Here is a 13,629-nt window from a genome sequence, read left to right as displayed (position 1 = left end):
GCACCAGGGCTCAGGGACTGGGGTGGCTGGTGGGGCTTCGAGGCTGGGCCCTTCTGGCCAGACTCTGGCTGCCTCGGGGGGCCCAGGCCAAGCTACATAATCAGCCCTGAAGGATCCAGGGCCTTGTCTGAGGCAGGTGTCTCCCGGTTCCTGAGACCTCCAGGCAGCCTTTGTGGTGTCCTCAGGGGAGGCCATGCAGTCGCCCTCGATCGTGGCTTCTACACCCTGGTCTCTGAATACTTGACTCAACCTCTACTCCACAGTTCTTTTTTTTTTTTTTTTAAGATTTTATTTATTTATTCATGAGAGACAGAGAGAGAGAGAGAGACAGAGACCCAGGCAGAGGGAGAAGTAGGCTCCACACGGGGAGCCCGATGCGGGACTCTATCCCAGGACCCGGGGTCACGCTCTGGGCCGAAGGCAGCTGCTCAACTGCTGAGCCATGCTGGTGCCCCTATGCCACAGTTCTTAACCTTTGCACCAGGGACCCGTCTGGAGTCTTGCACAGCGTATGGGGCCCTTTTCAGGAATGTTGCATAAAATGCATACGATAAATAAAAGAGGAAACCAATCCCGGCGAAATGTCATCACTAAAATGTTGAATACATATGTGATGGTGTAACCTGCTTCTTCTTTAACAGATCAACGAGACCTGCTGGCAGGTGTAAGTAGACCCGTCATTTTGAAGCAGTGGTGAGCAAAGCCAGCACTGTGCCCGTGTGCAACAGTCCTACCGGCCTGTGAAAGTTGCAGTGATTTCCATGGGTGACAAAGTCACGGGCAACACTACCGGCGGTTCTGTGCACGCTGCTAATGGAGGAGAGCGCTTGGTCCCAGCTCGGGTCGCTGCAGACAGCACCACTTTTTCCTCAGCCAAGTTCGTGGATGCCCAGCCTCACCTGCAGACTAGGAAGGGTTAGGCTAGGGGCCCTGCCTCTGGCGCTGCTCCTGAGCCCCCCGCCCCTGGGCGCCAGGCACTTGGACCCCTTCTCCTAGGTTGCAGGGCGCAGGCAGGTCCGCTGGAGCCTGACTTGGGGCCCTGCCCAGGTCGGAGAAGCCGGGCGGGGGGGGGGGGGAGGAGGGGTGTTTGTTCGGGGCGGGGGGGCTGCCGCAGCGAGGAGGGACTGCGGGTGGGCGCGGGCTCACCGTGAGTCCAGGTGGGCATGTACGAGGCACAAGCAGAGACGTGAGCCTTCGTGTCAGGCGGCGTTTGGCAAAATCCCGGTGCCTGGGCCGCACCCCGGGCCCAGCGAGCCAGAGTCCCTGCGGGGGGCTCCGTGCCCGTGTTCCGGGCTCCCTGGTGACTCCGGGGACCGGGCAGCAGCGGGGAGGGGGCGGGACGTTCGTCCAGCAGGTCGGGCGCCTCAGGGCAGGGCCTCAAGCAGCCGAGAGGGGAGGGGACAGGGTGGTGGGCTGCAGGGGGGCTGGGGGCTCACTTTGAGAAGCTTTCTGCTCACTTTGAGAGCCCGGAGCAGAGGGTGCCAGATGCCCCTGCCCTCGGCTTTGCCGCAGGAAACTGCCGGCAGCTCCCGAGTCGGGGGGCCTCTAAGAGCAGAGAACGAGAACCTCCCACCCCAGCCCAGGCCCCCCAAAGAGCAGCCCCCAGGTTCCTGCGGGTGGCCAGGCCTCTGGGCACACGCGGCCGGGTTCTGGGGCAAGGGGCTCACGCTCGCTCACCTCCCCATTCGGGGAACAGGGCTGCGCCCCCCACGCCTGCCCTGCACCCCACCACCCCTGCTCCTGCCCAGACTGCTTGTCCTCTCAGTCCCCCGTGGCACAGAGAAGGACTGCGGGGCCGCGGTGCTCCCACCTGCTGGTCTCCGGGGCGCTGACTGAAGTGAAGCCCCGCCGCCGATGAAGTGCAGCCATGTCCTTCCTGTAGATGGGGGGGGCCCTCGGAGGGTGACGCAGAGTCCCCTGAGGCTGGGGACAGCTCTAAGTCCCACAGCTCCCGGGCTGCATGGTCCTGCGGCACTTGTCCCGGGCCAGCATCACAGCCGGGGTGAAGCCGGGTGAAGCCCTGTAACCTCGGGCCGCCTCTGGGTGAGGCCGTGGGGCTTGTGACCAAGCGTCCACGCCATCGCCCTGCGGAGGACACCAAGCCTCCGTGGTCTTGATCCTCCAGGTCCTGACAGCAGCCGGGGCCAAGCTGGGGGCCGCCAGGGCTGCTGACCGCGGGGCTGGCTCGGGAGGGCACCGAGCGTGTTGGGCTTCTGGAGCCCGCGCCAGGCTCACAGGGCCACAGTCACACCTGAAGACAAGCCGTCTGAGGTCCACGGGCCCCACTCAGCTCCGCCAGGGCCTCATGCAGACGCTCGGGAACCCCAGGCCTTACGGGGCCCCTGGCTCCTGAGGCAACCCCCAGAGCTGCTCTGCGCCCAGCACGCCTCCGTGTCCCTGGAGATTCGCGGCCTCCCCACGCCTGTCCCCTCGAGCGGCCAGGAGCCGAGCGTCACAGAGCGCGGGGACGCTGGGCCCCATCCCCCAGCCGTGCGCCACCCTGCAGGCCAGAGCATCGTGGGGGGGAAGGCTGCTCCTCTGCGGCTCCAGCATGTTACCAAAACGTCAAAACAAAACAATATATGTATACAGTCCCAAGGTGGCCCAGGACCGCGTGTATGCTCTGGCGGGCGCTCGGCAAGCCCCGAGAACGTCAAGGGCTCTGGCAGTGAGGCCTGGTGTTGGAACCCGGTGGCAAGCTCCTGCACCCGCCGGCTCCCGGGGGCGCCCAAGGCGCACGCCTCCCCAGGGCATGTGGTCAGCTTTCAGGATAAAAGTTTGTTCCCAGGGCACCGGGTGGCTCAGTGGTTTGACTTGGGCCCCGGGCTGTGGGATGGAGCCCCAGGTCGGGCTCGGAGCTCAGGAGGGTCCGCTTGGGACCCTCCCTCTCCCGCTCCCTCTGCCCCTCGCCCGGCTCCCGCACCCATGTGCTTTGTCTCTAAATAAATAAAATTAAAAAAAAAAAAGGTTCTTTTGGCCTTGCTCGTATTTCCTTGACCTCTCTTGCACCTGTGAACCAGCCCTGACTGCCCTCGACAGAAGCTTCCAGCTACGAGCAGGAAGAGGCTAGTTTCTGGGGTCGGCGGAGGGGGGCTGAGGGTTGTTCCCCTCCCGGTGACACAGCGAAGGTGCCAGGGTGGCTGCCGTAACTGATGCGGGCCCGGCGCTAGCACACAGTGGTCGTTTGACAAACGCGTGGTCCTGGGATGGCGTGAGGTTGGGACACCCCGACGGGACTTACTGAGAACACGCGTGGCCCGGGCACGACAGGCACCGGAAAGCCCTGAAGGCCCCGGGTCAGGATGCCAGGCCGGGAGGCGGCAAGCCCAGGAGCCCCCGTGGTGCTCCTGAGGGACAGGAAAGGGGCCCACCCTGCCCCACGGCGATACCCCAGGTGGCCCCACTTTGGGCTGCCATGGGGTACACAGGGTGCAACTCGGGGGGCCCCACGATGGGGAGTAAGGCTGGGAGGAGCCCTCTGGGGACATGAGCATGTGTAGCATGGGCTTCCAAAGGCTCTCCAGCGGGAGAGGTACTTCCTGGGCCTGTGGTGCCCTGCGGCCCCTCCCATCGGCCCACCCAACAAACCCTACGGCTTGGGGCCACAGCTTCCCACGAGGATATCCCCCGGGCCCCCGGCAGCTCGGTGTTGCTCCCAGCTGGGACCAGTAGGCGAGGCTCCACAGCCAGGAGCCAAGGGCTAGGGAGGCCACACTGGGTGTCACGGGGGACAGCGGGGGCCAGGCTCCCCCTCTACCCAGGGGGAGCCTCTGCAAGCTAGGACCTGCCAAGGAAGGCCTCCAGAGGAAGTGTCCAAGCCCCAAGCTGACACCGTGGGGCAGGGAGCTTCTCCCTGCAGGAGGGGGCGCTCCCACCCCGGCCCAGCGCTGGGGCTCAAGGACCACTGTTTGTAAAGATCCCGAGGGGGGGGGGGACACCTGGAGCAAGAGATGGCGCCGCCTGTGCTCCAGGGCTCCACGAACCTCTGAACCTCCGCACTGGGTCTCAGGACGCACCCCAACTAGAACATTCCAGCAGCGGAGTGGCCCCCTGAGGACGGCCCAGCTGCCATCCCCTCCAGCTCCTGCTCCCTCCCGCAAGGGTGGATGGAGCTGCTGGGGCCCCTCCACTGCCGATGTTCACGCATCTCAGGCCGGACTTCCCACCAGCTCTGCATTCGGTGGGTTTTTTTAAGAAAAAATCTTTATGCTTCAATAGAAGTTTCTTGTCAAAAGGCAACAAGCAAATAAGGGCCTCGTGACCTGATCTCAGCCCGCTGCTGTGATATCCCACGGTCCTCACTCTGCGTCTGCCGTGGGCGCCGGGCGGAGGGCGAGTGGCCCTGGCCGGCGGGAGGCTGAGGGCAGGACACGCAGCTCAGATGAGCTCGGGCCCAGGCAGGGCCGTCTCCCCTGACACACGCACGCACTTTCACACGTGCATGCCGCTGTCCTCAGGCCTCGCGCACAGACACCCGGGAGCCCGCGGCGCTGAGCCACGGGGCACGTGCACGCCCAGCGTCCTCCTTAAAGGCCGGGCCGACCCCGCGGCTGCCGTGACTCATCCGTTGTGCTTCACTGGGCGCAGCGGCGTCAGCGGGGAGAGCTCCGGGCCGGCCGCACACGGCAGAGGGCAGGCGGCGGGCGGGTGGGCACAGCTGATGCCCTGAGCTCCCGGGCCCTTGGCTTCTCCTGGGCTCCAGAAGGGACCACCCCCAGGATGAACCCCCCTTCGGGGCCCGGGGCCCAGGAGCCCGGCTGCGTGGCCACTGCAGCGTCGCCTGGCAGGTGGCACGGCTCCCCACACAGCACCGTCGGCCCGGACCAGGCACTGCCCACGGGTCCCACGGTAAGCCCGGGCCAGGTGGGTGTGCCCAGAGCCTCCCCAGCCCGGCCTCCCTGCTGGGGACACACGGGGGCTCTGACGGAGGGGGGCAGGAAAGGCCCGAGCCCCTGCGGGGTCCTTGGGCGTGTGACGGGACCTGTGGAGCCTGTCCTACACAAAGAGGCCAAGAGAGGGGGTGCGGGCAATGTCTTCCCCACGGAAAGCATCCGAGGAACAGAAAGGCCGGCCCTAAAGGACCGGAGGAACAGCTCAGACCTGCACCCGGTCTTTTCTGAGGGTGGTTGAAACCCCACGGGGCCTTCCAGAGAGGAGGGGCCTCTGGGTCCCCTGTTGAGTGCCTTGTGCCGCCTCCATGGTCTGGCTGGGGCCCCAGGGTCACAGCCCGCCAACCCCCTGTTAACTGGGGAGGCCGAGGGGGCCTCGAGGCCCCGGGATGCTGGCCTGCATCCTGGGTGGGGGGGAAGGCTCTGTAGCTGCGGGGGGCAAGGCAGGGACCCAATTGCCCTCCTTCCCAGGAAAGGAGGCAGCCTGAGGGTTCCTTAAAGCTGCTTGTGTTGGCCTCACGGGGTCATGACCTCCCTGCAGGACCCTGGGGGACCCAGGCTTTCTTTTTTCTTTTTTACGTCTATTTATTTATTTAAGATCTATTTATATATGGGGGGGGTAGGGGAAAAGGGAGAGAAAACCCTAAGAACTCCTGCAGAGCGTAAAGCCCCACGCGAGGCTTGACCTCATGACCCCAAGATCATGACCTGAGCCAACACCAAGCACTGGATGCTTAACCCACTGAGCCACCCAAGGGGCCAAGTTTATGTTTTTATTTACGTACTCTCTGCACCCAACGTGGGGCTCAGATCGTCACCCTGCCCGAGATCAAGAGCCGCGCCTCTGCCAGCAAAGGGTCCCCTAAGCTTCCTTTCCTTTTTAAAAGATTTTATTTATTTATTTATTTATTTATTTATTTATGAGACACAGAGAGAGAGAGAGAGAGGCAGAGACCCAGGCAGAGGGAGCAGCAGGCTCCCTGCAGGGAGCCCGACGCGGGACTCAATCCCAGGACCCCAGGGTCACACCCTGGGCCGAAAGCAGCACTAAACCGCTGAGCCCCCCGGGCGCCCCTAAACGTCCTATTATAAGGGGAATTCTTGTCCTGTGCCTCCTGCCAGGTGTCCAGGTTGGCACTATCCCGTCATGGGGGTCCAAGCCCTTCCTTGAGGCTGGGGGTCGGCTCCGGAGTAGGCCCCCCACCCCGGGGTCCACAGGGCCGGGAGCACCACTGCTAACCACTTGGAGGGCCTGGGGCAGGGCCGTACGGGGGGAGGGGGGAGGCGCCCGGGCATGGCTCCCCCCCCCGCCCAGGGAGCCGTAGTCTCACCCTGGCCGTGGCCTCGCTTGTCTGACACGTGTCCGTGTGTCTGTGCAGCCTCCGCAGCTGACCCCGGAAGCCCCGGGGCCTGCACCAGGGGTGGTGGACCAAGTGGCCGGCAGCCCTCAGTGTCCCCTCTGAGCTGTGCTGCAGGTGTGCTCAGGCTTCACCGGGGAGGGCCCTGCATTTCCACCCAGGCTCAGCCACCTCCGGGCACGGCGGGCAAGCAGCTGTGGCACGCTGAGCCTCGGTCTCCACAACGGTTCCTCGTCAGTTGTCTGGAGATGGCAGGATGAGGTGACGAGCTGGGGTCTGTGTCTCCACAGGCAGCCGGGGCCCAGGCTGTGGCCTTGGCCCCCTTCCCAACGGTGGATGTCCCAGACCACGCCCACTACGTCCTGGGCACCGTGATCCTGCTGGTGGGGCTCACGGGGATGCTGGGCAACCTGATGGTCATCTATACCTTCTGCAGGTGCCTGGTGGGTAGGGTGGGCGTGGGCACCGAGGGCAGCCAGCCATGCAGGGCCAGCTCTGCCAGGACACCGCTGAGCCACAGATGGGACGGCACGGCCAAGCCCTCGGAGCTCTCAGGACGGGCCTCTGTCTTCTAGCTTAGGGAAGGGGCCAGGAGTGGTCCAGGGCGACGTGAGTGGCAATGCCAGCTGGGCTCCAGGCACACCCTCTGGGTAGGACGAGGGTCCCTAGGGCCCACATGCTTCTGCTCCCTGCGCCCTGCTCTCAGCTCACCTCCACGCCACCTGCCCCCATGGGCATCCTCCCTCAGCGTCGGCAGGCAGCCCTTGCGTCCCCAAGCCCCCCGGCCACCACCCCAGCTCTCTTCCCCAGCCGCCCCCGTTCTCGGGCTGAATGGCTGACAGGCAGGTGACAAAGGGACCCCTTGACGCGCTGCTACCTACTAGCTGAACTGACTTTGGGCAAGTCACTTATCCTCTGCGGGTCCATTTTCCTGTCTGCAAGATGCAGCGGGATCTGCTTCATGGAGTTGATGTAGGATTGTGCAAGTCCACGTCTGCGGGGCGCATCAAATGACTACTTGAATCCTGGCCGTGCTGCTTGTAGGATTTGTTGTCTGGACAAGCGGGGCCCCCAGTGCTCCCCACTGGGAAAGAGGGAGGGATAGAAGCAAAGGCGGGTGACGGCGGGCGTGGGGGAGGCGTCTGTGCAAGTGCCGGCCTCTGTGCCCTGGGCCGTCCCTGAGAACGAACAGTGCAGAGATTCTAGAAGAGCGGAGACCAGGAGGGGCGCCTGGGCAGGAAGGAGGTGTGAGGAGCTGGGGAATGCTGAGCACGCAGGAGGGGGAGCCCCCGGCAAGAATTAGCCTGGAGGGTTCCAAGAACAAGGGGTGTGCCCGAGAAGGGGATGTGGGTCCTGCAGAGGGGGCCGGAGGGCCAGAGCAGGGACACACGTGTGCGTGCGCATGTAACCCGGGGAAGCTCCCTGGCACACGCACCTCCTGATTCTGCTCCTCGCCCTCACAGGACCAGAGGCCTCAGGACACCCTCCAACATGTTCATCATCAACCTCGCCGTCAGCGACTTCTTCATGTCCTTCACCCAGGCGCCCGTCTTCTTTGCCAGCAGCCTCCATAAGCGGTGGCTCTTTGGGGAGGCAGGTAGACGGCCAAGGACCCCCCGGCTGGAGGGAGGGGGAGGGTTGTGGCAGGGGACACCCCGCCGCAGGAGGCCTCAGGACACCAGGTGGCCCACCAGAGGGGAGGTGCGGCTTCCGGGCCACAGGCGGAGAGCTGCTGGAGAACGTGTGCCATCCCCGGCCCTCCCTCCCGGGGCAGCTCCCAGCTCCTGCCACCCTCTGAGGTCAGGGAGCATGCCCACAGGCTGCGAGTTCTACGCCTTCTGCGGGGCTCTGTTCGGCATTACCTCTATGATCACCCTGACGGCCATCGCTCTGGACCGCTACCTGGTCATCACGCACCCCCTGGCCGCCATCGGGGTGGTGTCCAAGAGGCGGGCGGCGCTCGTGCTGCTGGGCGTCTGGCTCTATGCCCTGGCCTGGAGTCTGCCGCCCTTCTTCGGCTGGAGTGAGTGCGCAGGGTCCCAGGAGAGGACGATACACTGGGAAGGGCTGTCAGGGGGCCGGTGGGCGGACGGGCTGGCCTGCACGCCCGAGGAAGCACCTGAGCCTCAAGGCAGGTGGACGCTGAGGGGATATGACTGCAGTAGGGGAAACTGAGTTCGCACCATCAGTGATCGGAGGACAACCGGGCTCCCGTCCCCAGTTTTGGTGGGAAGGCACAGGTGCATCTAATAGGAGCCGCAGCGTCAGCCGGGCAGGCGTCGGGGTGCGAGGCTCCCGCAGTGGGGAGAGGTAGCAGTTAGGCTCCCACCTTTCAGTGGCAGGATCAAAAACCTGGGCAAACGCTGGGGGCTCTGGTGAGGGCTCTGCTCCAAGCTGGGGGAAACGGGCTGCGGTGGGCGGGAAGCTCTCCTCCAGGCGCCCGGGCTCCCATGGAGCCCCCGAGGGCGGGAGCTGGGACGAGCGTCCAGGGCTCCCAGGCGGATGCGGCCCGAAGCCTGCGGCCCCCGGCTAAGCACCTGCTGCTACCCCAGGCGCCTACGTCCCCGAGGGGCTGCTGACCTCCTGTTCCTGGGACTACATGAGCTTCACGCCGTCGGTCCGCGCCTACACCATGCTGCTCTTCTGCTTCGTGTTCTTCCTGCCGCTGCTGGTCATCGTCTACTGCTACGTGTTCATCTTCAGGGCCATCCGGGAGACAGGCCAGTAAGGGCGGCCGCGGGGCGCGGGGAAGGGGGGGCTACGCTGCCCAAGGTTCCCAGGACACCCCCCCCCACAGTCCCGGCTCCGAGGCCATGGCAAGAGGAGCACATGCGCTTGGGGGGGAGGAGCCTGGAGAAGTGGGGGGGCTTCTGGGGCGGGGCCTTTAGGCTTGATGGGGAGGCCGGTGGGGGGACCCGGGAAGGCTGCTGCGGGGCCGTGATGGGGAGCCTTGGGGTGCCTGGGCTCCTCAGGCCGCCGCCCCGCAAGCCCCGACGGAGGGCGGCTCACTGCCACAGGGCGGGTCAGACTCAGGCTCCCCCCAGGGCTCTCCAGACCTTCAGGGCCTGCGAGGGTGGGGCCAGGTCCCCCCGACAGCGGCAGCGGCTACAGAGAGAGTGGAAGATGGCCAAGATGGAGCTGCTGGTCATCCTACTCTTCGTGCTCTCCTGGGCCCCCTACTCCGCCGTGGCCCTGACAGCTTTTGCTGGGTGAGCGTGCGCAGGGGCTGGGGCGGGCAGGGGCGCGGGGGGGACGGCAGGGCCCAAGCAGGAGCCCAGCCAACCTCCCTGCCTTGTGGGCCTCGCGCCTCTTCCGTCTCCCTGTGGGCCCCGCTGGATTGGGCCTGAGGCCCCGAGGGCTCCCGCACCTGCCACATCCATGGGAGCATGCGACGTCCCCGAGCCCTGTTCCTCCTCCCCCGGGCTGTGGGCCTCCTGCTGCGGGTCCTGCGTGGCCACAAGGTGCAGACTGCGATGGCTGCAGTGGCGTGGACACCGGCCAGCTTCGGCTGTGACGCGGGCCGAGTTACCCACCTGGGGGGTTGGGTGCGACACCTGCCTGTGCAGGAAGGGCCTGGGCCCCGGGAGCCTGGGGAGTCAGTCTGAGAGAGTGGGAGGGCAGGGGTCTCAGCACTGGGGCCCCGGGGGTGGGCAGGGGTCACGGCCCTGGGAGACCCCGCAGCCTGGCCCACCATCCTCTGGCGACCCTGCCTTAACGCCCCCCGGGTCCCCACTTGCCCCGTGTCAGAGCAGTCCCTCTCGTGGGCCGGGGACTTTGGGCCAGGCCAGGCCACACCCTGCAGGGCCTGGCCCAGAGGAAGAAGGCCCCTGAGAGGGCAGGGGGCTGCAGAGGGTCGGGGAGGGCCAGCCGGCAGGGGACCACAGCACCTCCGTCCTAGGTACGCACACGTCCTGACGCCCTACATGAACTCCGTGCCAGCCATCATCGCCAAGGCCTCCGCCATCCACAACCCCATCATTTACGCCATCACGCACCCCAAGTACAGGTGCGCCCTGGCGTGGAGGGCCTGAAGGAGTGCATGGGGCCGAGGCCATCCTCCCGGTCTCCCGTTGAGCACATAGCCGTGATTCGGGGCGGGGTCTGGAGCGGGCGTGCCCCCCTCTGCTGCTCCCGTTTCCCGGGGGGCGGTTGGGGTGACACGAGGGCCCAGTCCTGCCTGGATGGATGATCCAGGCCAGCCAGGATGGCCACTCGGCAGTGGTACCCCACAGAGCGAAGGCCCGAGGCAGCAGTACCCTGGAGCCCCCTGGCCTGGCCTGGGGTGGGGGCTCCGCTGGCTGACGGGAGCCCAGCCCTGCCCGCTCTCCCCAGAGGCCTGTCGGTGCTCCCATTTGCCTGGAGGTGTCAGCAACGCGCTGCCTGGCTGGGGCTGGCTGCAGCCCCGGAGGCTGCTGGGACTGTCCCTGGTCCTCACTGCGGGAGACGGGAGACGGCTCGGCCCAGCCACCTGGGCGCCGACACCAAGCCCCTGCCCAACCCGCCACCCAAAGGCACTCCCTCCGTGCCCATGGCCCCAGGGTCTGTGTGTCCCTCCCCAGCTATGAGCCTGCCAGTCTGTCTGTCCTCATGACCCCATGTCTGGGCCACCGCATTTCCCCATCCCGTCCACCCCATTAGCCCCATATCAGTCTGTCCATCTGCCATCGTGTCCTGGTGTCCGCCTGTCCGTCCCCCTAACCAGATGTCCTGCCCCTGCAGAATGGCCATTGCCCAGCACCTGCCCTGCCTGGGGGTGCTGCTGGGCGTGTCGGGCCAGCGCACGGGTCCCTACGCCAGCTACCGCTCCACCCACCGCTCCACCCTGAGCAGCCAGGCCTCGGACCTCAGCTGGATCTCTGGACGCAGGCGCCAGGCATCCCTGGGCTCCGAGAGCGAGGTGGTAAGGTTGTGATGGCCTCCGGAGCCTGGCACCGCGCCTCCTCCCCTCGGCCGCTAGCCTCAGGCCCGGGGCAGGGCTGCCTCTGGGACTCTAACCTCAGGACCCTGGGATGCTGGCAGGAAGAGCCGGGCACGGCCGCCCCTCGCGCCCCCCAGCCTCTGCCCTGCCGGCAGGGGGTGGGCCCGAGGTCACCCAGTAGCAGGGCCAGGACCCACCCACCCACCATGCTTGTCCCCACCCAAGCCCCTGCCTTCCGTGCCGGCAGGACCCCGGGGGCCCAGAGCCGCAGCTTGACGGGACAGGTGCCTCTGGCCTCGAGGGGCCTCCCGGAGACAAGCAGGAGCTGGCTCGGGGCCCCCGTTCTCAGTATCAATGCCCTCCCCAGGGGGCCGCGGGGACCCCAGAGCGTGCAGTGGAAGGCGTCCCGGCCCTGGAGTCGGAGGACTGGCTTCAGGCCTCTGCCTACCGCCTCCTCACCGCACGAGCTTGCGCAGGTCACTCACCCGTGCTGGGCCTCCGGGTCCTTCTCTGAAAGGGACAACAGTCGTCTGTCCGTGCATGACGGGCCAGGGCGCACGTGAGCGGGTGCTGACCGCACAGTGCTCGTGAGCCCTGGGAGCTGCCAGCCTGCCCGGCCCAGGGCCCCAGGGGAGCCCTCCGTGCTCCCGACCCAGCCACAGTGGGGCTCCTCCATCTCCGTAACCGGGGGGCCAGGGCGGCCCCCAGAGCCTCCTGCGACCTCCCCCCACTGCTTCCCTCCCGGGCCCGGCTCAAGGGGCCGAGGGAGCAGCTGTCGGGGCCCCTTCCCCTGTGCACGCAGCAGACGGCCGCAAGGGGTGCATGTTGTCTGTCAGCGGAGGCCTAGACCCTCACAGACATGGAGCCATCCCACACGCCTCCGCAGGCACATGGGACACGAGCCTGAGCACACACGTGCACACATGCACACCCACACTTGTGCACATGCTCTCACAGACACACATGCACATGTGCACACATGCACACAGACCTGCACATGGGCACACACTCAGGGACACATATGTGCACACATGCACAGACACCCACCCACACATGTGCACCTGTGCTCACACACGTGCACAGACGCACACATGCACACACGCATACACACCCAGACACATGTGTGTTCAGGGACAAGTGCACACGTGCACAGAGACATGCACACATGCACTCACAGACACACACGTGCTCACAGACACACGCATACGTGTGCACATGGGCGCACCGTACGCGAGGATGTGCTGACTACAAGCCTCCGCCGTCATGGGCCTCACTCGCTTCAGGGAGGTCCTGTGTGCAGGGTGGGCAGGCTCGGCGCGGGAGGGGGCAGGAGCACCTCACAGGGACTCTCCACCCTCCCCAGGGCTGGATGGACACGGAGGCAGCAGCTGTGTGGGGGGCTGCCCAGCCAGCGGGCGGGCGCTTCCTCTGCACTCAGGGCCTGGAGGACGTGGAGGCCAAGGCCCCTCTCAGGCCCCGGGGACAGGCGGTGGAGACGCCTGGGAAGGTGATTGGGCCTGGCCCCTGCCCATCTGTAAAGGGGTGGGGACGGGGGGCTGGTCACCCAGGGGAGGCCCGGGAAAGGGTGCCATTCTCCTGGGCAGGCCAGTGCTCTCTGGGTGTTCCTCCCTTGCCTGCTTGGGGTAAGGGGCGGGAGGTGGGCGGGAGGCACAGGGCGTCTCTGTGAGTCCAAGAGGCCCCCAGCAGGCCCCGGGTGTGCTCTGTGATGGCCCCTGAGTGTCGGTGTGATTGTGTGACCCTGACTCTGCACACACAGAGCCCGTGGTGGTGGCTGTCCAGCACGTGTGTAAGGGAGTGTGCCCCTGTGCCCGGCGCGTGTTTCCGTCCCTGTGTCCCAGGGGCCAGGACTGCGTGTGCCCCACCACGTCTGAGGTGCGAGTGACCCAGCGTGGGTGGCGTGTACCTCTCTGTGTGTGGCTGGAGGCCGCACATACCTGGGGCGGGTGCCGCCAGCCGGGTGTGTGCTTGCTCTGAGTGCCCTGAGATTAGGATGTCACCCAGAATACTTGTGGCTATTAAAAGAAGGCCAGCTGTCAGCCCAAGTGCCTATGGAACGGAATGTCGATGGCGATTAGAGAAGGCCATATTCTGGAACGCTGCAAATGCCGTGTGTGCATAGGTCCGAGGCCACCCCCAGCGCACAGCTCCCCACCTGCCCCTCCGCGGGCACCCGCCCAGCACCCGGGCTCTCCCCAGGGGCCCCCCACACGTCCTGCCGCACATGTCCCCAGGCTGGTCCCTGGGGGTCCCGGGGAGGGGGACGCCTGGCCGCTCCCTTGAAGTCCAGCCCCAGGGAGGACCGAGTCCCCAGCCTGAACCCGGCACTGGGCAGAGGACAGAGACGCGTGCCCCCTGGGCTGGGGCGGGGCGGGTGGCGGTGATGAAAGGCACCAGGCCTGGCCTGCGGGGAGTCCTGGTGGGGTCGGGGCACGGGGCAGGAGGG

General features: G+C 66.2%; 1 protein-coding gene across 1 annotated transcript; it reads left to right on the top strand.

The window, feature by feature from the left end:
• Positions 1-4,719: 4,719 nt before the first annotated feature.
• On the top strand, positions 4,720-13,057 carry OPN4 (opsin 4). The gene is made up of 10 exons (XM_055324857.1): positions 4,720-4,848; positions 6,538-6,683; positions 7,711-7,844; positions 8,067-8,270; positions 8,800-8,971; positions 9,292-9,456; positions 10,146-10,253; positions 10,967-11,147; positions 12,529-12,672; positions 13,025-13,057. Exons 1-10 carry the CDS (start codon positions 4,720-4,722, stop codon positions 13,055-13,057), a joined length of 1,416 nt encoding a protein of 471 aa, XP_055180832.1.
• Positions 13,058-13,629: the final 572 nt, after the last annotated feature.

Source organism: Nyctereutes procyonoides, unplaced genomic scaffold (assembly GCF_905146905.1).
Source record: "Nyctereutes procyonoides isolate TBG_1078 unplaced genomic scaffold, NYPRO_anot_genome, whole genome shotgun sequence".
NCBI classification, from domain to species: domain Eukaryota; kingdom Metazoa; phylum Chordata; class Mammalia; order Carnivora; family Canidae; genus Nyctereutes; species Nyctereutes procyonoides.
This window is presented reverse-complemented; position numbering and strand designations above follow the sequence as displayed.

Excerpts from the sequence above, each read along its gene's own strand:
- OPN4 (XM_055324857.1), top strand. The coding sequence starts at position 4,720 with ATGAACCCCCCTTCGGGGCCCGGGGCCCAGGAGCCCGGCTGCGTGGCC. Across the intron at positions 9,457-10,145 it reads GCCCTGACAGCTTTTGCTGG|GTACGCACACGTCCTGACGC; the intron begins GTGAGCGTGCGC and ends CCTCCGTCCTAG. Across the intron at positions 12,673-13,024 it reads CGGTGGAGACGCCTGGGAAG|GGGCCAGGACTGCGTGTGCC; the intron begins GTGATTGGGCCT and ends CCTGTGTCCCAG.